At 40.0% G+C, this 26,840-nt stretch overlaps 1 protein-coding gene and 1 long non-coding RNA gene across 7 annotated transcripts; one reads left to right on the top strand and one right to left on the bottom strand.

Annotated features, from left to right (window-relative positions):
* The first annotated feature begins 2,741 nt into the window (after positions 1 to 2,741).
* Positions 2,742 to 26,568, top strand: map3k4 (mitogen-activated protein kinase kinase kinase 4). 6 transcript variants are annotated; one of them, XM_007546185.2, is made up of 26 exons: positions 2,742 to 2,950; positions 10,483 to 10,670; positions 10,752 to 12,136; positions 14,345 to 14,758; positions 14,914 to 15,071; positions 16,193 to 16,309; positions 16,456 to 16,555; positions 16,686 to 16,769; positions 16,855 to 17,124; positions 17,204 to 17,353; positions 17,489 to 17,650; positions 17,738 to 17,871; positions 18,150 to 18,228; positions 18,335 to 18,413; positions 19,566 to 19,668; positions 19,950 to 20,069; positions 21,514 to 21,614; positions 21,716 to 21,796; positions 21,880 to 22,065; positions 22,150 to 22,220; positions 22,316 to 22,432; positions 22,527 to 22,686; positions 22,805 to 22,927; positions 24,077 to 24,183; positions 24,620 to 24,799; positions 25,630 to 26,568. In XM_007546185.2, the coding sequence occupies exons 1-26, from the start codon at positions 2,757 to 2,759 to the stop codon at positions 25,648 to 25,650; spliced, it is 4,884 nt and encodes a 1,627-aa protein (XP_007546247.1). In that variant the 5' UTR covers positions 2,742 to 2,756; the 3' UTR covers positions 25,651 to 26,568. The 6 variants fall into 6 exon arrangements, with proteins under 6 accessions (XP_007546247.1, XP_007546248.1, XP_007546249.1 ...); XM_007546186.2 differs by having other exon boundaries at positions 10,755 to 12,136; XM_007546188.2 differs by lacking the exon at positions 2,742 to 2,950 and adding an exon at positions 3,600 to 3,990.
* Positions 19,169 to 19,572, bottom strand: LOC107835604 (uncharacterized). Its single transcript, XR_001661407.1, has 2 exons — positions 19,492 to 19,572; positions 19,169 to 19,372 (listed from the first exon to the last, which is right to left on the bottom strand). It is a non-coding gene; the product is annotated as an uncharacterized LOC107835604 (long non-coding RNA).
* Positions 26,569 to 26,840: the final 272 nt, after the last annotated feature.

The following is a 26,840-nucleotide window of genomic DNA, read 5'->3' on the forward strand; positions in this document are numbered from 1 at the left end:
TATATATAAAGAAAACGTTTGAATTCCTGTATTTTCAGATTTTCATTGAATCAAAATTAAAACCCGTGTTTTAGTTCAGAGGAGATATATATATAGGTAAATTTCTAGCATTGCATATCACTTCACATTCCAATGTTATGTGGATACAGGTCTATTTACCACTAACAAGTGACCAGAGGTGGGTGTGTTAGCTAGTTTTCAGCTTCACATTTGATTCTTGTGCTATTTCTGAAGAATGTGCTATTGTAGCAACAGCTTCTGCAGCTGATTCAGCAGTGGAAAGGGTGATAGCACACTACATTTATACTTCTCCACGCTAAATTCACAAATCCTTTAGAATTTTATCAAGTAAACCAGTTGAATAAATCTTGTGCAATGCAAATCAGAACCAGAGACAGTTTCTCACGCACCTTGACACTTTCTATTGCAATATCCCTAAATTAAGCCTTTTTAGGAAGCATTGTCTGACTCCACACTAACATTTCCTGCCATTTGTTTTTCTGATATTAATTTAAAAAAAAAATTGATATCAGTCTGTCATGGAATTTGGAGGCATCGTTTGGATGTGCTTTCAATCTAATGCTGGCATGTCAGAGCACCACTTTTTACTATTTTCATCTTTTACTCTATCTTCTTTGTCATCTGAGCAGTGTTTGATCTTGTAATACTTATTGAGGGATTGTCAGCTTATTTATTTGCTGTTCTCCTGATTAAACCATACCAGGTCTTGGTGAGCTGGTGCCTGTGTCCAGCAGTGAATAGGTGAGAAGCATCATTTAACATAGTCGCCTATCTGTCACAGACACCTGCAGTCATGAGCACACACAACTAAGAGCAACTAAGAGTGTGTAATAAAACTAACATGTATCTTTTTGGAGTGTGAACATGGTTCATTATGTTTATTGTTGACACCACATTAAACAGTTGTATCTGTATTACTTTTTCATATGCAAAAAAAAAAAAAAAAAAGCTACAGACTACTTTTGCCGACTCACAAAGACTGTTAAACCTGGCTGAACTTCAATATTTTTGAGGGAGGCAACCTGCCCAAACTCTGCATGCTTTAGACCTTTACCATATTGCAAAACAATGCAGAAAGTCTGGATTTTTTGTTGTTGTTGTTTTTGCAAGAATTATTCCTATTTCCACCAAACCTGTCAGTCCTCCCTGCAAGGCTTAAGTGTCTATTCTCTCTTTAGCAGTGAAAGACAACTTATTCTAATACAGGACAACCTCACCCAGCATTTCATTCATCCGTATCACTATTCACCTGAACTTGCTGGAGTCTAGCAATCTGCAGAGTATTAAGGTGTAAAATAGTTCTTTATCATAGGTAGCCGGAAGTTTGAAAAAAGTAGAAAGGTCGGGCAAATGGCTTTTTGAGGAGATACTAATGTAATGATAAATGTAATGCTGGTAAGAGCACAACCTAAACGCTATCTCTGTCACATCTAAAGTGATGAGTTGCAGATTATTAACAATTAATATTATGTAAAGTTTTGCAATTAAAAACTGTCCTTTATTTTACACAAGATAACCTCAGAAACCATAAAAATGCAACATTTGTGGTTTTGAACATTCCACCTGTATCTGGCAGGCTGCATTAAAACTACAGGACTTGCCACAAATAGCTTTTTTTCTATACCAAAATGGGTGACTTTAGTTCTTATTGCTCTTCATTAATAACTCACACATGTCATATTATGAAGCTTCATATTTGCATTAGTGTGTCCAATCATTCTCCAGAAGAATGTGTGCAGTGCTACAAGAACAACAGATTAGACTGCAACAGAACAACAGATTAGAGTTTTGTCTGACTGCTTCTATTTCTTAATAGGGTTTAAATAAATAAATATACATATATAAATATATATATTTTTTGCTCAATGTGTTCAGTGTCTTAACTGATATGGTTCATAACTTGTCCTTGATACTGTAATTTTTTTCTCCCCCAAACATTTGCTCGAAGTGAGGAAATTAACTTTGGCCAGATTCCTTTTCTAAGCAAAGTTGAACACAATTCAACACATGAGATGTGGGTCACTAAAATGTAATAATCTGAAAGGTTAAATTGTAAGACATTCTGAGTAATTAAGCAAGGTTTGAATTTCACTTTTGACCTAAAGACTCTATTGTAGGTCTTAGCTGTACATTTATGGTAGCAGTTCTGTTGGAAGTTGAACCTATATGTTTCCGTCTCAAGTCTTTTGTGCTCTCCAACAAGTTGTCTTCCAGGATTGACCTTGTGAGGGATTTACCCCCTCCCTAACAGTTTCTGTTTTTTATACTTCCTATATTCTAATTTATCTGGTAAATGTATTGCTTTTGTTTGGAGGCAGTAACTTGCCTTATGTAATATTTTGTTTTAATCATGCTCTCTTCTCTTTGAGGTCACCTGGTCGTGTGTTGCCATGAAAGCGCGCCCATGAGTAGTACTGACAAGGACCTGGTGTTTTCAACCAGCCTCACTGGGAAAATCCATCGTTTGGGAGGGAAGGGAGATGTTTTTGGATTTGGTTTGGGCCCAGATTGTTTTTGTTTTAGTTTTGAAGTTGTTAGAGTTCATTGTAATTGTGTAAATGTTTTTCTAGGAATATAGTCTAGTACAAATGTGTCTTTCTATATGGAAATATAAATGTTGTCTCCACCCCTTAATTACTCCTGGTAGGAGCCAATGCTTTAAAAGCCAGGTGGTTTATGATCAGAGGGTGACTCTCCCCCCTGTTGTTTGAATGCATGTCTTGCTGTGAACTGGAATGAAATGTTTGAAGAACTGCATAAAGAAAAAAACAAAAACAAAGAAAAAGACAGAGCACCACAGTTTCTGGATTCTGTCCGATTTCTCATTGGAAACCAACAGACCTGCATTTAGCATCATCATTTTGTCATCAACCATTTGTCCAGAACCAAAAAAAAAAGTGTCTCCACAGCATGATGTTGACACAACAAGGTTTGTAATGAGGATTATATATTCAGCATGTTTGTTTTTAGGCAACTAGCATTTTGCATTTGGGCCAAAGGTTTCAATATTTGTCCCCTCTGATCAGAACAACTTACTTTTGTTTTATTGTGCCCCCTACATGTCTTGCAGTAAACTGCAGAGGGGAACTTTTCTGGTTTTCTTTCAACAATTCTCCCACTTTTTATAAGGGCCTGATTAATTAAGTGAACTGTTAATTATAGTTTTGTAAGAACATTACCTCACCTGACTATGGAGAGCCATTTCTCTCCATAGTGGGGTGAGAAATGGGGCTCTCCAATTGTTCTTCATGATGCTTGTTGCTCAGAAAAGTTATCTAACAAACATCTGAGTCCTGCACAGAACATATTCGTTGATACTGAGATTAAAATTACAGTAAACACTTTACTGGATTTTGTAAGGATATCGAGGCATCCGCATCACAGTCTGATTTTTATTTTTTTGAAAACGTGTAATGTATAATTTTCCTTCGAATTATGCATTAATTTGTTTTTGTTATGTTTCAAAATGTGAAAAGTTCAAAAGCATTTCAATTTCGTTTATTCGTGTACCGCCAATTCACAAAAAAATCTCAGCTCCAGTTCATATAGAGAAATCAGGAAATACTCAACAAATCATCCCAAGTATGACTACTCATCTTTACTGGTCAAACGGTGATCAGAGTAGTCACCAACTGATTCATAGTGACTACTCTGACGATAATAACAAGTTCCCCTTCCCAGTTGATGTGACAGCAGAAATGACCTATCCGGGTTGCCGTAGTCGTGAAAGGCTGTGGCGCTCCTCCTCAATGAACGTTGGAAAGATGGCGACAGCATACGCACAAGCGAGAGTCTATCGTGCCGGCGGATAGAAAGTGATTTAAAGAGACTAAAATCCACCTCCAGTGCAAAGATCGATCGGTGCAAAGTGTGTAAGATACCAATCAGAGATGGTGTGGCCCATGCACGGGTAGGAGCAAGAAGCCACTTGTTTGCTATGGAGCCTCCGGATCGCAACAAACCGAGCAGGTATGTTGGATTTGTTGAACAGACTCTTCACCAGCAGTAGCTCGCTTTGCCAAATAGGGAGCCGCGTTTAAGCTCTATGGGAGCGCTCGAGTACACCATCAGAAATCGACTTCCTGTCAAATAGTGTGCAAGTTATTGCATTTGCAACAGAGGAGTTGTAAACTTTTTTTAGGTGGGTGGGAGCTTGCTACATTTATGCGGATACCCGGACCTCTGCGGATTATTGGTGTCCACAGCGAAGAGGGGGGGATGCTCTGCGAGCGATAAAGGTAACACCGGGGGGGATTGTGAAGCGACATGTCAGGGAGCAGCTAGCTAACATCTTCATGTAGCCTGACAGTTTATTGTTCACCCGCGAGTTGATCTGCACACATAGACAGAACTCAGGTTGTAAGATTTGGTTAAAATGTGTTCATAATGTGAATTTTGAGGCGCTTTAGGTGTTACGCTAGCTTTCCAGACTTTGTAATTCATCATAATCGCGACCCACAAACTTTGCTGACTTCAGCTAGCATGTTGCTCCCACTGTTGTTGTTAATCCTGACTTTTCGCATCTTTCCTGCACGGTTTGTGCATATATACCTTTTGGACTGCGTCACATTTATTCGCACAGTTTATGCAATTGTTATTGACATTTGCAGATACAAATGTTTTTTATTATTATTATTTTTATCACCCCGCATGATCCCGATCAACATTTCTGCATGCTCGCCGGTGAACGATTTCAGTTGTTTTTAAACGTTTGCCATTAATGCAAGTCTCTTTAAGGAAATGCTGCTGCGTGTTTTCCCCGACAGATACTAAGGAATCCGCTGTTATGTCTTCCCCTCTCCTCCCTTCTCCTTACAAGCAGTCGTTTGTTTGCACAGAAAGCAACTTTGAGGATATTTGTCATGCAGTAACAAGTCTTGTCATTTGCCACAATCTCAGTTTTGAGTAAATAAACAGAGCATTTTTAGCGGTCTATTTCACTAATGATTGAGCACAGGCCAGTTGTTATTGCCTCCTGCGGCCACTTAGTCGAAGTGAATACACAAACAGCTTCAGTGATTGTGCAATGCTGGCCATGTTGATGTTTTTGCTGTCCAGTACAATTGCATGAAAAATAATAGCTATAATTGTGACCCACTTTCAATGCATTTGCTTTTATTCCAAAATCAGGTTTAGTCTATGCACCATTTGATACCCCGTTCCCGTTAGAGATCACGATTTTTGACTCCAACTTCAGTTTTTGAGATATGACACGCTGATTTTTTTTCTTTCTTTCTTTTTGCTATGTGCTTTGATAGCGGGAACACGTTTTATTTAAGCTAAAATAAATGAAAAACAAAATGCATTTCCATTAATGCACAGAAGGATATATCCTTAAACATGTTTTTTTTTTTCATAAAAGTCTAAACAGCACAACAACAAAATAATAGATGCACATATCAGTGGGTAGGAAGGAAGATGCCATTTCACGTTTAAAATAGTTTATTTGCAAGGCTCTGCAGTCAAAGTAAACCTGTGGGAGCTAACATTGCTTTCCTGCAATTGCAACTCTGCATTGTCTCTTTTCAAATTACTTTGAAATTGAAACAAACAGTAGAGAGCCACCAATCCACCAAGCGGAGATTGAAAACGACTATTTTCCCTTTATTTATTCAGATTAGTGGTTGAGTCATCCTATACCGAACAATTGTATATATTTTGTCATGTTTATTAAATGCTCAAATGACTACTAAAAAGAGCTCCCACTATTTTTGGTCATAAACTCCATAGACAAACATTCAATATGTTTTCTTCAATTCATAACTGGGAACAATGTTGTAATCTTTAGAATACCAAATGAGAAGATGGCCAGAAGATTGGCATCTACACAGAGAAAGCTAATCAATGCATCTCTAATAAAAGGGCATGATTTCAGTTAGTTTGACTGAAATTGTTTTTAGTTTTGATGCTTTTAATGGCCACGAATAATAATAATAGTAATAATAATAATAAATCTGTTTTTAGCATTTGGCCTGACGATTAGAAGAAAATTGGCAGATTCAGAACCCATGGACAATCGATTGGTGCATGTTTATCTTCCGCTTCTGTTGGAAAGTGAAGACACGCAGTCTTTGCAATCAACCAACACTTGTACTCTTTTGCGCAATGTTCCGCAAATAAACTGCATTTAAAGGCTGAAATGGTTCCCCTGCGTGCACTCAACGCGAAACTCAATTTTATTTTGCGCCACTTGTCGAGCGTGGCAGCTCAGCTCAATCTCGCAGCTATGTTGAGGAAAGATGAGTTATGTGCTCACTTTGCAATTGAAGGCTATCTCTATCTCTGCAAGTACAGAGGTCCTTTGTCAATAATGCCTCAGTCTCAGTAAGTCTGAAGACATTGTGGCTCGCAGGCATTCCAGAGATTTCAGGATGTGGTGCACTGTGTGCTGCAGATTGCTGCCTGGAGCCCCATAGCCTCTGTCTTTGGGTAGAACTCATTAAAGTCTACATTTGCTGTTGGTGCAGGCTGCAGAATGCAGATGGATTCTCCTCTAATGCTTCCTAGCTGCATCTCATCTTTGCCCACACCTGCTTTTTTAGAGAGAAAAAAAAACTCATTTTCTCACCTTCTGTCTCTGTAATCTGTCATTTCCTTTGTGACAATAGTATCCCTGTGTTTAAAAACTTGGTCAGCTGATACAAAGATGCAAATCATAGAAGCATCTTGGATTTGTCTTGATTTTTTTATTTATTTATTTTTGCAACACACATACCTGCAAATGAAAGTGAAAGCCGTACATGCTGCTCATGATGGCACAGTCTCACGAGTTTAAAAGGTGAAGGAGAGACGGCTGCATTTTCTGATACAAGTTGCAGAAGATGGACAGAAATCAATGACTCATTCTGTTAACCACAGTTTGCAAAAAGTCTCCTTATTTATGCCATGGGACGTGGAGTTATTAGTCCTGGCCTCCACTGCGGCATTACAACAGTTTATTTTCTACTTTAGTCGCTCTGTAATTTATCTATGCATTAGACATGATATGGTGCAGAAAAATCTCTGCTCTGTTGCATGCAAACAGCATATTTTGCGCAGTTGCATGCTGGAGAAGCTGGGAGGTCCAATCCTGGCAGTGTCGCTCTGTTCCAGCGAATGGGTGTGGTCAAGTACGTTGTGCTCATTGTTTGTGAATCCTGACAAACTCTGATCCGAGGACTGATCTTTGCTTCTCTCTGCCCTCTAATCACACTATGTACAAACGGGGTCAGTGATTCATGCTGCAGAATGCATGAGGGTACACCTCCATATGGAAGAGATTACGAGTGCACACACTTTTTCTTCCTTATTATTTTTTGGCACAACACCAGCAGTTAACCAGGGCTGAAAGCAGTAGCTAGTGGACCCATGCTTTTTTTTTTTTTTTTTGCAGTGGGGGGTAATCAAAGTATGTGCTCAGCCTGCAGAGCTTCAGCTGTGCCTGCTTGACCTAATTAAGAGAAAAGTGTGCTCTTACAAAACTCCAGCCACCTTTTCCTCCTCTTCTTCTCCCTGGAAAAGAAAGAAATCCCCTTTAGTTTGGTCATTGTAAGCAAGTGTGCTCACTAACCAGCTGTGTGGCATTCAGCTGTGGGCCTCACGGGCCACGTGTCACATCAACACAATAGAGTCACCCTGCCTGTACAATAGGGTGGATGGTTGGTGTCAAAGGTCAGCCCCCCCTGACTCTGGCAGCCTTCGGTATAGCGCTTCTGTCGCTATTCAGAAAAGACTTTCGATTTTGTGCTGTTTATTATTCACTTAGTACTTCTGCTCGGGGGCACGAACATTCCTCTGGCCTTTATTGGGCTCCCAATGAGGCATCAGATGAGCCATTGAGAGCAGCCAGACACCATCTGCAGTGATAATTCACTAGTGGCAGCCAGCAGGGAGCAGCTTGAGGACCATAGTGTGGCTGTGGTGAACTGCAGGACACAAAGGCCCTGGAACTTTCTCTGTGCAGTTTGTGCGTGGGTTTAGCGAAATATTTCTTTTTAAAAATATCTGAAAATTTTTTTTCTCATCCTTTTGATGAAGCTGCACACTGTGTGCTTGAAATGTCCCATGGTAACCTAACAAACAACCAGCCGTGATGGCGTCACTAGTTCTTATTTCATTCCTGAGTGATTTAGTCATGCTCTTCTGCGACAAGCATCTCTTTTTAAAACTCGGTTTAATTCTCTCTCTTATGCACGGGCTATTTTTATCTTCAGACTCCGAGCGGTGTTGCATATCTATTCACTGTTTACATTGCCTAATTATTATTGTGACATCACTGTGACAGACACAGCAAATGTTTACTTGCTCAACAGGTTTGTAAAATACATAGTTGCAGTATTACAGGCGACGGTTCTATCCAGGTTTTTTTTTTGTCTAGGGTGATTTTCCTGCTTTAAGTGGGATTTGCTCTGACACACAGTGGATTACTTGGCCCACTTGTGTCTTTCCTTATGGGACAGACATTTTGGGGGGCAGATGTTCAAGTTGAAAACATGGACACCTTGTGCTGCACATGAAACCAGAGTGAGATTTTTTTTTCCACAGGCAGCTTGAACATCATATGTGTCCCTATTTCAAATCAAGACACTGCTGTCTTGGGCTATACACAATACACTATGTATTAAAAAAAAGACAGATTTCAGAAGGGCACTTTTTTGTCCACAGGAAAAAGGGCAGGTGGCATAAAGGCATATGCAACATCTCAGATTTTGGAGAAGGCAGTTGCAGCAAATATAAACTTGATTATTATATATGGGTGACAAGAAATTATTTGGGTATGTATGTATGCGCTATCCACACACTAGTATATGGATAGTGATCCATGATTTGTATTTAAGATTATTTATGACATGATGGTTACTTATTTGATCTGGAAATGGTTGAATTTTATGTCTGTTGCACTATTTTTATCTATATATTACATCATTTAATAACTAAGAAAAAACAATTATGAAATAAATTATATTCACATGGCAGAAATTGCTTGTTTTGTTCCTGTTCATTGGCATTTCTTATTCAAAATTTAAAAATATGTTTAGTTTGGCATAACAACTTGGGGCTTGGAAGTAGGTAAATCATGAGAAAAATTAGATTTTATTGTAAGAAAAGAAAAATTGCTATGATATTGTGATTTCTTTTCCGCTTTATAGGCTGTGACTGGACAGCTCTCAGTCCTGGGTCCAGAATGTATTCCATGTTTGCACAAATGCAAACATTTTCAACAAAAAAGGACAAAACCTCTAAAATTACTACCCTGGCAAGATTTATCTCTTGACTGCTAGTATTACTTTTAAAATCTTCAAACTTTTCCATCTGCATTTAATCTCTTGATCGCCTCTAAGGTAGTTGGTACATCTAGTCTTGCACATTGAGATTTGGCAGCAGGTGTCCGTCTACCCTGCATGTCAGTCTACAGCTGCTTGCAGACTCATTGTGTGTTTGTCTGACATATTCTGTTTTGGGGCAGATGGGCAATAGAATCTGGATGTTCTCTCTTCGCCTCCTCAAAAAGCTTCAGCGACTGATATCCGGATTACCCCCCTCGCCTCCCTTTAACCACCTCTCTCCCCAGGGGAAGGGGTCCAGCCTTTCCCCTTTATGTTTCCACTACACAGATGTTAACAGGCACGTGTTGGGGAATGCTTCTCGGTTAGATGATTAATGACGGGAGTCATGGGGATTGGCATAGATGTAACCCATTTTCATTCAACTCTTCATCTGTTTCTTGGATTTCTTTGTGGGAGGGGGGAATGGTCAAGCTCTCTGGCCTTTCTTTCTAATCCTATTAAAAACGCTTAAGAAAAACATTGAGGGACAAAGCTCTTGACATTGTAATCTGGGAAAGCGTGCCGTTTGTTCTTGGTTCCCAAAAGGAAGCCGAATAGGCAATATTCCTTGACTTCTTTCTGCAGCCAGCTCTTCTTATAAAAAAAAACAAAACTGTATATTTTATGTCGCATCCATCACAATATTTGTGATTGAGATGGTTAAAATTCATCACAATTCACCACTTCAAGTTTATACATTTTTAAAACAATGTTGTTCCCAGAATTCACTGAATGGCCTTGGAAAACTTGCTGACACAGCAGGCAGAGTTGATGATGATGATGATGATGATGATATTCAGCTACTTGAGCTGCCAATTTCACCATAGGTTATTATCCTATCTGAACGTCTTCAGTCTAAGATGACTGCTATACATTTAGAAAGTTTCCAGACTCTACTTACTTTTGGTTGCTGGCAGAGATCCAGTGTAGTTATTATTGAGCCAACATGTCTGCCTTGATTTAGAGGAGGCTTACTGTGCACGGTGAAACCTACTCAAGACGGTTTGCTCTTTTTGATCCCTAAAGCTTTGCTTTCGATTTGACTGCTGAACGCTTACTTTAGCATTGCCTCCAATTTATTTTGGATTCTGTAAATGTAAAACTCCAACTAATGCCCAGATAATTTGTATTTCCCTCTTTTGTGACGTCCTCACAGGCAGGCCAAGCCGACGGAAGATGCGTCCCAACAGAACTCTGAGGTTGATGACTCCTCTGACTTTCATAGCGAGGAAGACGAAAGCCTTTATGGCACATCTCCTCCTTATACCCAACGTCAGATGAAACGCATGTATGGCAAACAAAGGAGTGGCCAGTCCAGAGGTGCTGGACGATCTCCAAACAAAGGTAAGTTTCTAAGCTGATGTGGTCAAAGATTGTAGAAAATTCCTCCACTGTCCTGACTTTGGCTTTTGCTTTGAAATCCAGCAGATCTTGGCCCATCTGTCCAGACTGAGGGTTCCAAGCCAGTCGAGACTACTGAGGAGGTCAGCTTTAGGCAGGGCAGAAAGCATAGGGCCACACTTCGCTCTATAGAGAGAGACCACAAGAAGACATTTGAAGATTCTTTCATGCTAGATCCACTCGGAAAGTCGGGCAATTTCAGCATGGATCCACGGAAACATTACTTGAGCCTGGGCTGCAGCAGTTGTAAGCTGCCCGTTACTATGCCTCATATACGGACCCACCGGCAAACATCCAGGACGGACTGTCCTGCTGACCGCCTCAAGTTCTTTGAAACTCTGCGCCTGCTGCTCAAGCTCACATCTATGTCCTCTAAGAGGAAGGAGAAGGAGCAAAGGGGCTTGGAGAACATGGCCTTCATGGGGCACAACAACGAGGTCATTTGGTTGGAGCTGCAGGCGTGGCATGAAAGGCGTTCCACCAGTGACCAGGATCTTTTTCTCTTCACTGAACGCAAAGCTATCCCAGAAATCATCAACAAAGTCCTGCACTTTAAGGTCAACTATGACAGCCTGAAAGGAGCTCAGTGTTTGGAGTCGCAAACAATCCAGGAACTCTGTCTGACTGAGGAGAAATCATTTGCTGTAGCAGAGACCAACCACTGTGGAGTAGACACCTGGGGCTTCAGTGCCTGTCCCTCATCCGCAATGAACGCCGCTGAGCCTCTGGGCTCCGGTGCCGACTGCAGGGAGCACCTTCAACGCCAGCGGCTGGCCTTTGAGCAGGTCAAGAAGGTTATGGAACTCTTGGAGTCCGTTGAAGCCTTGTACCCCTCGTTGCAGGCTCTTCAGAAGGACTACGAAAAATACGCAGCTCGAGATTTCCAAGGCAGAGTGCAGGCGCTCTGTCTCTGGCTCAACATCACCCAGGACCTCAACCAGAAGCTGCGAGTCATGGCCACGGTGTTGGGCCTCCACGACCTGTCGCGTATCGGGTGGCCCGTCTTCGAGATACCGTCACCTCGCTGCTCCCGTGGAAATGAAGAGGAGAACGAGGAAGACGAGGAGAATGACTCTACGGCCACTTTTACTCCTGAAAGCGACGTTGAGGATGGAGAGCCTGACGTGGAAGTTGGAAATCTTGCAGATGAAGAACTGTCTCCCATCTTGACGCCTAAATTTTCCCGCCTCTTGTCAGAGGAGGAGTTCCTCCCGGCCGCCATTTCTGGAAGTGCAGAAGCGGCTGCTGGAGGTGATGTGTTTTGCCCCACAGCTATTTACAGGCCATTTGTGGATAAGGCTCTGAAACAGATGGGGCTGCGTAAACTGATACTTCGGCTACACAAACTGATGGACCGCTCTCTCCAGAGGGCGAGAGCGGCGCTGCTTCGACACACTCCTGCACTGGAGGTAAGGACGTCAAACGTCTTTCGCTTCACAGAACTGTTGTATAGCCATTTACATTTCTACCTCCAACCCATTAATTTTCTGTCTACGGTTGCTCAAGAAAATGGGCACACACCCTAGTTAAAAGGCCAGGTTTTTGTGATGTGAAAAACATTTTCCACTTTCATTGCCAACTGTATAACCTGTACAATTCAAAATAAACATGAGTAATAAAATATAAGAAAAACAAAACAAAAAAAGAAAATGCTGCACTAAATCTCTGTGTGCCCAAGAAGATTTTTTTAATACATATATCTATGAAACACTTCTTTTTACTTTATCTGTTGCTCAGGACAGCAGCATTTCATCAAAGTCTGGCTACCAGCATGTGGCTGATTAGCATTTGTCTTGCTTTCCAAATTACTACATATTTTTCTGTGAGTGAAAAGACAATTGCCTGCATTTTTCTTAAATGCATTCCAAGCCAGTAAAAAAATATTTTCATTAGTAGATGGTCCTAAAGACAGGTGCTTTGGAGTTGCCGGCCACATGATGCCACTGTTAAACTAGGTGACAGACGGTTATTTCATTTTTCTTTTAACCAAACAAAATGCTCTAACTTGGGCAGATCTGTTATCCTCTACTTCGTCAGCCTTTTGTTCTTGTCCCTAGTGGTGGAGAAATTAATTGTCGGGACTTGTCTGCTTTAAAAGTTTACCAAGCTGAGATCAGAAGTATTTATAACAAGTTAATTTCTTGATTTTGTGAGCTAGTCTGACTTTCAAGAGGATAAAATACAAAATTCATTCATTTAGATGTAAATCAATGTTGGGTGTTTTGCTTGATCTTTGTACATTTAAACAAAACTCATTGAGTAGGGTTAGGGTTAGGGTAAGACTGATTATTTAGTTTGTAAGTTAGTAAACTTGCATAATCATTTCAGCATCAAACATCAAATTTGCTATTGAGGCTGCACAATTTTAGAATGACTTTACAATATTGTTAAATATTGCATTGGGGATTTTGACTACAATTAATCCACTTTTCTACCATTCCATTGAGCTTTTTAATCTTGGTTACAAAGATATTTAAGGTTCCACCCATTGCGGTTTTTCTGGCTGATCACCAATGTCTTTTTTTTTTTTTGTTTTGCTTTGTTTTTGTTTTTTTTAATTTAAACTGACCCTGTAAGGTGTTATGGTCACATACATCTATGATGTTTTAATCTTATTCTTTTGAAAAACACAGCAATTCCCATAAAACAATACTAACTTATATAGATTAATTTGTCATGATTTAAATAAGGTCAGTTTCATAGGTATGCATCAGCCGAACACCCAAAATTAAGGACGTTGAGGCCCATTGATCACCTGACCAATCGATCAGTGCTCCTCTGTCATACAGGACAGTAAAAATTAATGTGTGGCTACATTTTTTCATGCATTTTGTCTGAAATTTTATAGCTGTCTAAATATCACATTTAAGCTGTTCTTTGCAGTTGTGATATCGGATTGCAATTCAATATCTTTCACAGCTCTAAACAATATCCATAACATTGTGCCAGATTAATTATCTCGGTTTAAAAATAAAACATTTTCACAAACTGCACTTCTTGGAAAGCAAATGAACCTTTTGTGTTCACTTTTGGAAATGATACATTCTGAATTAGCCTCTTCAGCTACATGCAGTTTTCTCAGCAAATAAGTGGATGAGCAAAGTAACGTACATGTTCAACTGCAGAGAGAAATATAGATAATCTATTTTGTTTATCAGTGTTTTCCACAAATCTTTTAGAAATTGCGTTTGCAGTCTGAAGTTATCGAGGAATAAAAGCGGCCTCGGGGCTATTTTATATTATCATGTTAGTAGTTTAGTGAAACATAAATTAGAGAAGTTCCCACCAATGAGTAAAGTAACTGATCTCAACTCAAGGTTTACAGCACACGGTGCTTTAATGAGATTAGCACAAATGGAGGAAAGGGGAACAAAACACGAGTTATGATCTTAATTAGAGCGAAGTATCACCTTATCTGAAAGCTGAAGGTTAAGATGTGAGGCAGGAGGACACACATGTTCTTTGTTTCCTTTGAATGTTTAACCGCAAGAACGCAGTTCTGAATGACGTTTATCAGACGGAAGAGCCATATTGTACCAACATTTTGTGGAGTTGAGGGGTTTAATAACTTTTTTTTTTTTTTTTTTCTTTCTCCCCTGTGTGCCTTCCGCATGCAGTTTGCAGACCTCCCAGACCCCATGCTGTACAGCGATTACCTGCCGGAGCTTTCCCGCCACATGTCCTGCTCCAGTCAAACTGATCCGGAGCTCGGAGCTGACCAGGTGTCCTGGGAGGACCTGCGGGACATGGATCTCCCATCCTTCCGACCGGCGTTCCTCGTTCTGTGCAGAGTCCTCCTCAATGTCATTCATGAATGCCTTAAACTGCGACTGGAACAGAGGCCCGCCGGAGACCCCTCACTGCTCAGCATCAAGCAGCTGGTGCGCGAGTGCAAGGAGGTTCTGAAAGGAGGCCTTCTGATGAAGCAGTATTATCAGTTTATGCTGCGCGGCGTTGTAAACGATGGTCAAGGCCTGCAAACGAATGCCAACATAGACGACTTTGAAGAAGATCTGCACAAGATGTTGGTCGTATGTATTTCTTCAAATTTTTCCTTCCCTTGATGTCAGATTTAGTGGAGGATTTACCTTAAATGTGTAATTCCTGTTAAACATATTGAAAACTCTGACGGTAGTTGTGCGTAAGTATGAACCGTGTGGCTGTGTGCCGTCTGTTGTTTCTGCAGGTTTATTTTGAATATATGCGCAGTTGGATCAGGATGCTGCAGCAGCTGCCTCAGGCCTCTCACAGCTTAAAGAATCTGTTAGAGGAGGAATGGCAATTCACAAAGGTCATCACTCCTTACATCCGAGGAGGCGAGGCGCAGTCCGGGGAACTTTTCTGGTGAGTTCAGGTTAAATGTGTTCAGGTTTCAGCGTAATCAGTCATTCTACGGCACCGGAATATGCGTCAACATTCGAAGCTGTATTACACACGTTCCACTTGCCTACTGTTGGAAACAAGAGTACATCCAGTTGCTCTGCTAAGCTCGGCGATGTTTTATGCAAGCAGCGACAGTAATGAGAACCAACTTTGCTGTCCTTCACGAGGGTTTTCATTCGAGACGTTTTCTGTCTACTGGTTTCTTCAAATGAAATCAGAAGCAGCAGAATAGGATACAAATGAATAAATAAAAAAAAAAGTTTTGTTTGATGCCATCAAGTCAACAGAGAAGTAGTAGCACATATTCACTAAGCATATTGTCAAAATAGCAATTAAATGTGTTCGAAATTAGAAATAATTGAATTAAGATCATTTTCTGAGATAATCACTACCTTTTTTATCGACACCCCCTGCTGGTCATTAAAGAGAATGCTTCTTCCATTTCACTATAAGATTGTCAGCACTTTTTTCATCTCAGTTTGTAGTTGTCTTTTGTGTGCTCCATATTGATGAAAAATACCAATATTAACTATATCTTTAGAAAATGGCACTGAAATCAAACAAAATCACGATATTTGAGTCTTTAAAAGAATGTCAATTTGAAATTAAAAATAAGTATAAACCTTTTAAATTAAAAACAACTTCTTGTTTGAGTCACAGCAGTTCCATTTGTGCGTCAACTTTTTCCGTGTTTTTGACGGTTTCCAAATGCAATCTTTACCGTATTTTATTAGGATTTTATCTGAAACACCAACACAGTGTAATGCTTCACCCTGAACGTCTTCCCCAACATCTTCCGCACAGATGTAGGGAAACACCTACTGCAAATGCAGCAAAAATATTTTTAGATACTAGAGTGCCTAAAAATAAAATGAGAGAAAAAGGTCTAATTTTTCTCCCTTTTTTCGATTATGCATTTTATTGGAAAATAAAATACCTTGTTTGTGGCAGTAAAAAAAAAAACTGTGTGGGAAAAGTTGGGAGGGTAGGAATACAAGTATATTGGAAAACATAATTGACATCAAAGAGTTGTTTGGAGGAGCCCATCCCCCCATATAAAAGGTCTATTATTGTCTTTGCAGCAACATTGCTGGGATGCTGCTGGAATCCACTGGAGAGTTTCTTGATGCTGGTTTGCAGAAAAGTGGCAATGAATTCTGGGAAAGTGCAGATGACAGCACGGCCTCAGATGAGATCAGGTTGAGGGGGGATCACATTCATATTTAAAAGTATTTTTGAAAAATGACATTTTCTTTAGTTTACTTTTCTCCCTTTGCTTTTTTTTTTTTTTTTTTTTTTGAAGTTCAGTTATTGAAACCAGCCGTTCTTTAAAAGAGTTNGTCAGGCGTTCAGTTATTGAAACCAGCCGTTCTTTAAAAGAGTTGTTCCACGAGGCCAGGGAACGGGCGTCCAAGGCCCTGGGTTTTGCCAAAATGCTCCGCAAGGTGAGAATCACCAGAAATAAAATCTTTTACGTAAATCTACCTTTTTAGTTTGTATGTGCTTGCTTATGTTCTGTATTTGACTAAAGAACTTGGAACACTTTTCTTTTTTTTTTGCTCCGTTACTGTACAGGATTTGGAAGTTGCTGCAGACTTTAGCATCACCAGTGGGGTGCCTTGTCTTCTCGAGGCACTTAAAAAGAAAAACTATGTCAAGGTGCGCTTGCTCTTTTTTGCTCATTTTTCCACATATCATTTTGTTCCCTTCGTCCTCAACGCTTACCTCTTTGTTTCCATCTCAGATTCAGATTCCAGGCTTGGAAGAGCTCCAGGTTTTCGTGCCTTGCGGCTTGAAGGATCAGCGGCCTCTCATCCTGCAGCTCCTCAACGCTGCCGCTGGCAAGGACTGTTCCAAAGAGCCCGACGAGATGGCCGAGGATGATGCCTACCTGCTCATGAGCAAACACGGAGCGGGGGACTCCGCTCCAGATCCCGAGTGGGCGCGGTGGGACGGCAAGCTCCTCAAACTGGTCCCACAAATGGAGGCCGTTGACACTCTAAGAGCTATGAAGGTATTGAAGAAATTCTGACTAGATATCTGTGTGGGTTTTTGCGCGTGTGGCGTTCACATGGTTTTCCTCCTGTTTTCAGGTTGAGAACTTGCTCTTGATTGTGATGCAGTCGGCTCACCTGGTGACCCAGCGGAAGGCTTTCCAGCAGTCCATGGAGGATGTGCTGACCCTTAGCCGGGAGCAAACGTCCAGCCAGCCTCTCATTGCCAGCGCTCTGGAAGATCTCAAGGTATTGCATATCCTCCGTGTAGTGGCAGAGACGGCCGTCCATCAATGTCTACCTACTTTCACATCTCTTTCTTTACTGTAGCTGTTTTGATTTACCCCAAATTTCTATTCCATTTATCTTAAACCCTCCTTACAGAACAAAGCCCTGCAGCTATGCATCAAAATAAGCACAGCCATCGACCGAGTAGAGTACATGTTCACCACAGAGATTGAGGCCGAGGTGGAGGAATCCGAGTCAGCCACTCTGCATCAGTACTACAGGGAAGCAATGATACAGGGCTACAATTTTGCCTTTGAGGTGAGAACAAAGACCACTCTGACATGCTTTAGAAGAAGCCTAAACGTCCAACTCTTTGCTTTATTCATTTACATTTTTTAAAAACAGTACCACAAGGAGGTGGTCCGTCTTATGTCAGGAGAGTTCCGACAGAGGATTGGGGAGCGGTACATAGCTTTTGCACGCAAATGGATGAACTATGTCCTGACCAAATGTGAGAGTGGGAGAGGCACCAAGCCCAGGTGAGGCTCTATGATAGTGACCCAGATATGTCGAACTTTAAGTAATTATGAGCAGGATTCAAATGTTCATGGGAATCAAAGCACTTTCTCTGCATCTAGAAAATCACTCTTACAGAGCGAGATAATACATCTTTCTCTTCTTGTCCTTCTCGTCTTGTCCACATCTGTCATCTTATATATTTGTGACATAATTAATAGAGCAATTGTTCACCTACAGATCAAACAAAAACCCAAAAATGTGTTATTGCAAATCTCCAAACATGCTCTTTCTTCCACAGGTGGGCGACTCAGGGTTTTGACTTTCTTCAGGCGATTGAACCTGGTTTCATATCGGCTTTACCAGAAGATGACTTCCTGGTGAGATTACCCGATTCTCTTCTTTGCCTTTTTGTTTTATCTTCTATTTGTGCTCAAGTTGTGCTTAGAATTGGACAGTTGCATTAATTCAAAGCTCTTTCTGCAGAGCTTGCAAGCTTTGATGAATGAATGTATTGGACATGTGATTGGAAAGCCTCACAGCCCTGTTACTGGCCTGTACTTTGGTAAGACGCTCCCTTGTCATATGAGATGTTGGTTTAAGATAGATTTTTAGTTTCTTTTATACTGCAAGTTTATTGTCATGGGAAGATAAATAACCAAAGTTTGTTTTAGTTGCAGTAATTGTAACTAAACTATATATAAAAAATAAATAAATAAATAAAAAATGACGGTGTGCTTTTTGCCCTCTAAGCTACTTTATTGTGAGAGAGTTTTCCAACCTTTTCTGTTATTTTTAGCTGACCGTCTGCTCGGCTCAGCATCTCATTGACAGACGCGGTTACAATCGGAATTGCGCAGGCATTTGTTTTATGAATTTTGGGTGATCTCACATTTTTCTGTCGACACACTGCAGTAGATGTTGACATGCCATTTGTCTTTCTGAGGTCACTTTTTTATGTCCTTTCTATTACAAAGTAAAATAACCGACTGAATAGTAATGGGAGCCAAGAATTGCAATAGTATAGCTGTTTTTAAACAAATGAGATGAAGATTACCTTTAGTATTAATATTTCTGTATATATAAAAAAATGATTTTCAAAAGATATTTAGGTCCTTAAGCTTAAACTTTGTCTTAACATTCAGTAACCTGCTCTGCTCTATGATGCACGGCTGAGTAAACGTATTTTAGCTATTTAAAATGAAATGTTTTGTCATTTTACTTTTTTTACTTCCAGGCAGCTATTAGAATGCATATGTAGCATTTACGCTGTTTGCTACAAAGGTGCATCTGTATTCTGCTAGTGTTAGCTAAGTTTAGAAGAAGAAAGCAGTCTGAATAACTCTGGACTCATAAAAAATTGACATTGTAGCATGTTTTTCTAAGATTTATTTATTTTTGGCCCCTGCTGGTTTTTGTCACATCCCACTGTTTTTTTATTTTTATTTTTGGTAAATCTTTGGCTGCATCTGTAAGTTAAGTCCCACTGATGTCATTGATCAAACCTGTTAAATTTTGATTAAACTACATGTGAAGAGTCACAGAAGGGCTTCAGACATAATGTAGGAACAACTTAATGTTGAAAACACTACCACACTCATCCCTGAATAAAACGAAAGGAAGGCTAATTCTAGCTTATAAACATTGTTAATCTATAAAGAATTCAAGATTTTCTTTTTTGTATGAGATGTGATTTGTAATATGATTTCTTCCCCAGCACCCAGAAATAGTCCTCGGCCTGTAAAGGTTCCTGCTCCAGTCCGCTGCCACAGCGACCCACCAAACCCTAACTTGTTTATCCCCAGCGCTGAAAGTTTCAAGTAGGTCACCACAGTTTAGGTTGTTATAATTTGGTTTGGTGTGCATGGCTCTGCTTCTTAAGTTCTTATAGCTGAGCAGCTCTTTGCATTTTCTAGACACTATCTGCTTTTTCTTTCATTTTTCCCATACATTTAAAGTGTGAGCGAGTGAGTGAGTCTGTTCCACAACCAGTCACACACACACACACACACACACACACGTACATCAGCAAAGATCCTCAAACAAAACTGCCTAGCCCTCCCAAGGCAGCGCTCCTCAGTTTGTGTTTTTCGCCACACAGCTCTCGAAGCCTTCCCTGCGATCTGCGGAACCAGCTGGTTCCCAACGGCCCTCGGCCCATCCCTCAGGGCTCAGGGGAGCACAGCCCCATGAAACCCAGCAGCAGCCCCAGTGACGTCAGGTAGCCTTGCCCCCCCGCCCCTGACTCCCCTCATTAACACCGTGAGCGTTGCAGTGTCAAACCGAAACCGTTGTACAGGTTCTCCACACTGATGGAGGATCTGTCTCATGTCTCATGTTTTGATTTTGGTTCCAAGGATGGATCCATGGCACTTTTTTTGTTGTTTTAGTGATGAAAAAGGCTACTACGTCACACAGGTTTTGTGACCAATATCTGATATTCATACAGTCTTGACCTCAAGTTACCAAAAAAAAAACAAAAAAACAAAAACGGAAATCATTTTTTTTCTTTTTCTCCCTCTTGCCACAAGCGGTCATTAATTAATTTATTCTAGCAGCAAAGACGACTAGATGCTGCTTCTCCGCAAGGCATTCTTGCAAAACGGGTTTCATTAATATCAAGAAACAAAACATGTTTTTAAATTGACTTTAGCATCCGGTATAAATTAGCAATTTTCATAGTAAGCATTACCAGAAAATGATTCTCTGTGTCGCCCTTAGGAAATGTAGCCTACCTAAGATTCCCAAAAGACTGTGAACACTGTAATGTGTTCAGCCGTCTTATCTGCTGAAAGTCTTTATCTCTCTCTCTTGCAGCCCAGATGAACCACAGATGTTTCTGCATGAATTAGTTTTTACGACTATGGCATGGTTCGGTTTTATATTTATGTGCTGAAAGACACACATGCATGGAACTTCATGGTGTTCTCTAAGAATTTCATACAATATAAGGATATAATATTTTTTCACCTTTTTCAGCCATTACAGTTTATCCAAAGATTTTGCAAATCCCCTAAAAAATTGATTAGACAAATCCTGACCACTGGTCATATGAAGACTGATTTGTTGTGTGTGGAATGAAAATGAATAATATCTTACTGCAGTAAGTGAGATAATATTCTGCTTTATAGTGACTTCTGCTTAAATTTGGTTATGGCTTATTGGTGAGTGGGATGATAACTACAGACTTTTGTTCCCGCAGTCTAACCTTGTGACTGTCTCCAAAGCATGCTCAGCTGCTTGTGGGTTTTGTTTTTCTGTTTTTCATTCATCTAAAAATGAAAACTGACAACGCTTGTAAAAATTCTGCTTAATATGTAAAACGTGGAGTTAATCATAATCGACGAGGTAATTGGAATTTCTAGTAATTGTTTCACAATTACATGGTTTCCTGACATTATGCATGAGAAATTATGACAAAGGATCAAATACTGTTTTTGTCAGATTAACCAGCCTATATTGAAGGATGAATGGGTTTTGCAGGTTTTCATAAGGTGCACATTTCCACAGTTATTGAATTCCAAGAAGCCCCCTAGTGCATTACATTATAACTACTTATAAGGTCTTTTTTTTTCGTGAGAAACCCTTTCACTGAAATGTGCCGTTCTGGGCAGTAGTGTGCGTTTGGAGAGAAGAGTTGCTAACTTTTCCTTCATTGTTCTCAGGGTATCCAGTTTCCATGAGAATGATCGTCTTTCAACGGTTGCAGCAGAATTAAATTTCAAATCACTGAGCCGCCACTCGAGTCCCACTGAGGATAAGGAAGGTGGGAGCTCACACTGACCTGCAGGACAGATATTCACCCGCTCGCCTAAACTTGCTTATGTAACTTAAAAAAAATAAATAAAAATGTTTCGATTGTTTCAGAACCTTCATATCCAAAGGCTGATCCAAACAGCTCCGCACGCAGAAGCTGGGAGCTCCGCACCCTCATCAGCCAATCCAAAGGTGAGCTCTCTTCGTTCAGAGCAGTTTGATTCGTTAGCTCATACATAACGGCCACTTTGCCGACTCTCCTTTTGTGGTGGCAGACGCCACAGCCCGACAGAGCCCAATGGATGCCGTCCGTCGCTCCATTCGAAAATTCGAAGAGAAGCGCTATGCCGTGATGAAGCAGCGGAACATAATTGGTCAAGTGTGTCACACGCCAAAGTCTGACGGCATGCATGTTGGGCTCAGGAAGGTGACTTTCAAGTGGCAGAGAGGCAACAAGATAGGTACGGCTGTGTTTGACTGCTGTTTTGGTGATGATTATAGTACATCTGCAGACAATAATTTCACTATTTTGTATGGAACCTCAGGTGAAGGTCAGTATGGAAAGGTGTATACCTGCATCAACGTGGACACTGGAGAGCTAATGGCTATGAAGGAGGTATGTAGCACAGGTGATCTTCAGTATGTTAAAGAACATGGAAACAGAACTGCAGATAAAGTGTTTTATTTAATTTTAAAAAAATATATATATAGATACGGTTCCAGCCAAATGATCACAAAACCATCAAAGAGACTGCTGATGAGCTGAAAATATTTGAAGGCATCAAACATCCAAACCTTGTGCGGTACTTTGGAGTGGAGCTCCATCGAGTAAGAAACCTTCCACATGCTCAAGGCAGTGCGTGTGTGTGTGTGTTTCAGACTGAAGCGTGTTGGTGTGAACTCGTGTTTGCTTTTCCTGTAGGAGGAGATGTACATCTTCATGGAGTACTGCGATGAAGGAACTCTGGAGGAAGTTTCCAGACTGGGGCTTCAGGAACACGTGATCAGGCTTTACAGTAAACAGATCACTACAGCCATAAATGTTCTCCACGAGCACGGCATTGTTCACCGTGATATCAAAGGTCAGCGTCAGATCACATGCAGATTAAATACTTATTCTGCATGTGATATGTTTCAAAGAAAAAGTGGAAAATTTTCTCACCAGTCACCATTTTATTAATCTTTTTTTTTTTGTGACAGGTGCAAATATCTTCCTCACATCGTCGGGCTTGATTAAGCTGGGCGACTTCGGCTGCTCAGTCAAGTTAAGGAACAACACTCACACCATGCCAGGGGAGGTGAACAGCACACTGGGAACAGCCGGTAAGAAATGATGTCTCACCTCAGAGTTTGCACACATGTTGAATTGGTCCAGATATTATTTGGCAGACCAACAATAGCTTTTTAGAAGTTGTAAATCTCAGCAAACAAATGTCACAACTGAGATTCCTCAAGGCTCCATCCTAGACTCCTCCCTCCCACCCCCAATATCTGTAGATGTCCGCTAGCACAAATTATAGAGCACTACAGCATTTTTTAGCATATACAGCTCTGGAAATAATTGAGACTTCTGCACTGAACCCCATTGTAAACCTCATTGTTATTCCACCAAATATTGATTTCTGAACTCTTCCTGAGTTAAAACATTACTATTGTTGTTTCAAAATTAATATGAACTTATTTTCTTTGCATTATTTTAGGTCTGAAAGTACTGCATCTTCTTTATTTTGACAATTTCTCATTTTCTGGAAATACTAAATTTTTGCTTGGAATTTTGGAGATATGTCTCTTAATTTTATTTTATTTTTTCCAAATCTATATATGCTGAGGGCATATAATTATGAACTATTTGTTACTTATTTTGTGTCAATTGCAATTGTCATTTATAATATCTGGACAGGTCAGAATTTCCCCCAGTCTAATGCAGTCATTGTTTTTTGAACAATGCAAGGGTAACCATCTGGACTCAGCGATGCTTTAAACCACAGAGTTTGCAAGAAACCTTGGTGTCATCATGACGATAAATGTTAACATCCATCTTGAGTCTATGACTACTGCCCTCTTAAAAGCTTTGTCAGAATGACAGGGTTCCTGCCAAAACAGGACACAGAAGAACTGATGTATGCATTTCTCCTCAGTAGGTTGGATTATTGTGATGGTTTTTATAAAATAGAGAAGGCAGCTGCAGATGACCATAGAACATATCACTGCACTGGATCCACCACTTCTAAAAAAACAATAGCAATATCGGTAAAGTATCATACAAGAGCAATTGAAGTTTAAAAGATAAAACATTATCTGGAAGCCAAGCCAAAATATCAAAATTAAATGTTGCCTCTAGACTATAACACTGTGCTGCATGTATCCATTTAATAGTAATGGTAAGCTGCCATTTGTACCAAATTATCCAACATCATTGCGTTAATGCAGTTTTGGTTTATGTCGTCACTTTTGTGTGTTCAAATTTTCTAGCATACATGGCACCTGAAGTTATCACAAGAGCAAAGGGGGAAGGTCATGGGCGAGCAGCAGATATCTGGAGTCTGGGCTGCGTCCTGATTGAGATGGTGACTGGAAAGGTAAGCAAGAATGTTTCATTACACATGAAGTATCACAGCTTTGTTTTATATAAAACAAGACTGACAATAGATCTGAATAAACTCTTTTGTAGCTCTCTATACTTTTTTACAATAAATTAGTACAGGTACTTTTTTTTTTTTCAATGTTTTAAAAAAAGTTCCACAAGTTTCCTTTTCGCCCAGTAACAGTGAGGCACTCTGCAAAGCTTCCAGTGAAAACTGATTGTGGTTAAAGCTGCTTTTTAAATAACAGAAACTGTAAAAAAAAAAAAAAAAAAAAAGTTATTTTCAGTTGCAGGCCTAAACGTGTTGTGTTTTTACTTCCTCTTTTACTTCCCACCAGAGTAAGTTCACCTGAACAACAAAGCAAAACTTACGAAAAAAAAAAATACCGCAAAGAAATGACTTACTTTGTGACGTTTATCTGCATCTGCAGAGGCCCTGGCATGAGTACGAGCACAACTTTCAGATCATGTACAAAGTGGGCATGGGCCACAAACCGCCGATCCCTGAGAAGCTCAGCACGGAGGGGAAGGACTTCCTGGGTCACTGCTTGGAGAGCGAACCTAAACGCCGCTGGACAGCCAGCATGCTTCTTGACCACCCGTTTGTCAAGGTAAAACAGATTACCTTTCAATTTCAAAGCTCCCTTTACAACCTTTGAGTTTTATAAAAAAAAAAAAATATATATATATATATATATATATATATATATATATATATATATAAAACTCAGATTACAGAAAGTATTGTCTACTTCAAGTGTTTACTTCTGATGGTATTGGCTTATAGCTCATGAAAACCCAAATTTCAGTTTTTATTGAAAAGTATTTCCATGTACTGCTAAAAATAAAGTCTCAGTACTCGGTCTGGCCTTGTTTTCCCTAAAGTACTGTAGTGATGACAACGTGATCAACCTTGGGTCTGCTGAGATGCTATAATGTCCAAGTTGCTTAGATAGCAGCTTTCTGCTAGTCTGCCTTCTTAGTTCTCGTCTGTCATCTTGCTCTTGTCAATACTCCACAAATTCTCCATGTGGTTTATGCCATTATCAAACACAGCAGTAGCACAGGGTCATTAATCAGGTATCTGTATTTCTGGCAGAACGTTTGTCTGCAGAGACACACAAAGTGTTTGAACATACCTAGCATAGCATAAATAGCTATGCTAACCTGACTAAATGCAAGCTGAAATTTTAGCTTACTTTTTATAATAGTATGGCCATAAAATTCATGTGTTAATATGTACTTATTTTTTTAATATTCCTTGCATGTCATTCAAAGAATTTTTATGATTTCATTAGCTGCTAGCCATAATCATCAAAATTAAGAAAAAATAACCACTGTGTGTAATAAACGTGCAACAGTTTGAATGTTTGAAAAGCTAATAAAAAGACTCGCCCGTCTTCAGCCGGCCCTCACAAGATCTCCTGTTTATCCGTTTCAGGTTTGCACAGATGAGGAGTGAGCGGCGCCTTCCCTTTGGCTTTTCACGTTTACAAACTGAAGCACTACTGTACATGCTGTTTGGCAAAAGAAAAACAAACTGTGGACGCAAGAGGGAGTTATGGCTCAAGGCACATCGAGTTAAACTGAGGAACTAACACATTATCATTTCAGAGGACAACTGGATCTATGAATTAAATAATTGTGTCTTTATGTAGCCATGGTTTGTGGTGGTACTGTACATACTGTAAGAATAGGATTGGCCTCAATTCATGTATAAAACAATGTTGTAAAGTTAAAAGTAATTGCCACATATATTTCACTGTTGACATCTATAAAAAGGCAATGAGGAATACTTTTTTTTTTAATTGGACGGAGGATGGGGCGCATCTATAGCACTTTTAAACTGTATATCCAAGGGGAAAGCCAAGTAGAAAAGGAGGGAACCTGAGTGAGTCACCATAAAGTAAAAATGTGGCTACCCTCTGTGAATGAAAGAAGGCAATAGTTTCCCTTTATTAAATGAATGCCATCCAAATATTTAAATATTTTTTATTACTTATTCTGAACGTTTGGGCAATAAGAAGGATTATTTAGTGTGTTTTCTTTGCCTTTTTGCGGAGGAGAAATTGTCAAGTTGGAGCAACGTTCAAGTCTGCTGGTCACTGGTGATGAGCTGCCCGTGTGACTGTGGCGTAGCCAACTCAAAGGAGAAAACGGGACCGGCTATTCCTCCCTGCTGCTGAACACAACGCACACACACATGCATACACACACATTGACATACTCCAGAACTTGTGGTCCTCTGCTGCTCCTACAGTGTTTGCTATGTAAAAACATTAATAAACCAATTATTGTTTTCAGTAATTTTTCATCTCAGAATTGGACTCATTATTACAAGAAACTATCATATGGTTGTTCTAAAATACAAAGTTAAACTTCTCCACCACGCTTGTGTTTTTTTTGACAGTCAAATTAATCTAAAACTCAAATCCTGAAACACTTTTGAGTTGTGCAAATGTCACTTAAGCATGCTTTATCGTGAAGTGTGTAGTTATTTACATGACAAATGAACGCTGGCGGGAGTCTGCCACTGATCATCTTCCTGTGAAACGAGTTCTAGGAAATGAATTTGTAAACCGTTTAAGTCAAATTCACTTTCCTTGCAAGTTGGCTAGTTACTAAACTATAAATCCATTTGTCCTGTAAGAA

This window comes from Poecilia formosa, unplaced genomic scaffold (assembly GCF_000485575.1).
Source record: "Poecilia formosa unplaced genomic scaffold, Poecilia_formosa-5.1.2 Scaffold15, whole genome shotgun sequence".
NCBI classification, from domain to species: Eukaryota; Metazoa; Chordata; class Actinopteri; order Cyprinodontiformes; family Poeciliidae; genus Poecilia; species Poecilia formosa.

Bases quoted from the DNA above. Each gene is read 5' to 3' on its own strand.
- map3k4 (XM_007546185.2), top strand. From the start codon at position 2,757: ATGAAATGTTTGAAGAACTGCATAAAGAAAAAAACAAAAACAAAGAAA. The intron at 17,354-17,488 runs GTATTGCATATC...CCCTCCTTACAG, and splicing joins GCGCTCTGGAAGATCTCAAG to AACAAAGCCCTGCAGCTATG. The intron at 24,184-24,619 runs GTAAGCAAGAAT...CTGCATCTGCAG, and splicing joins TTGAGATGGTGACTGGAAAG to AGGCCCTGGCATGAGTACGA.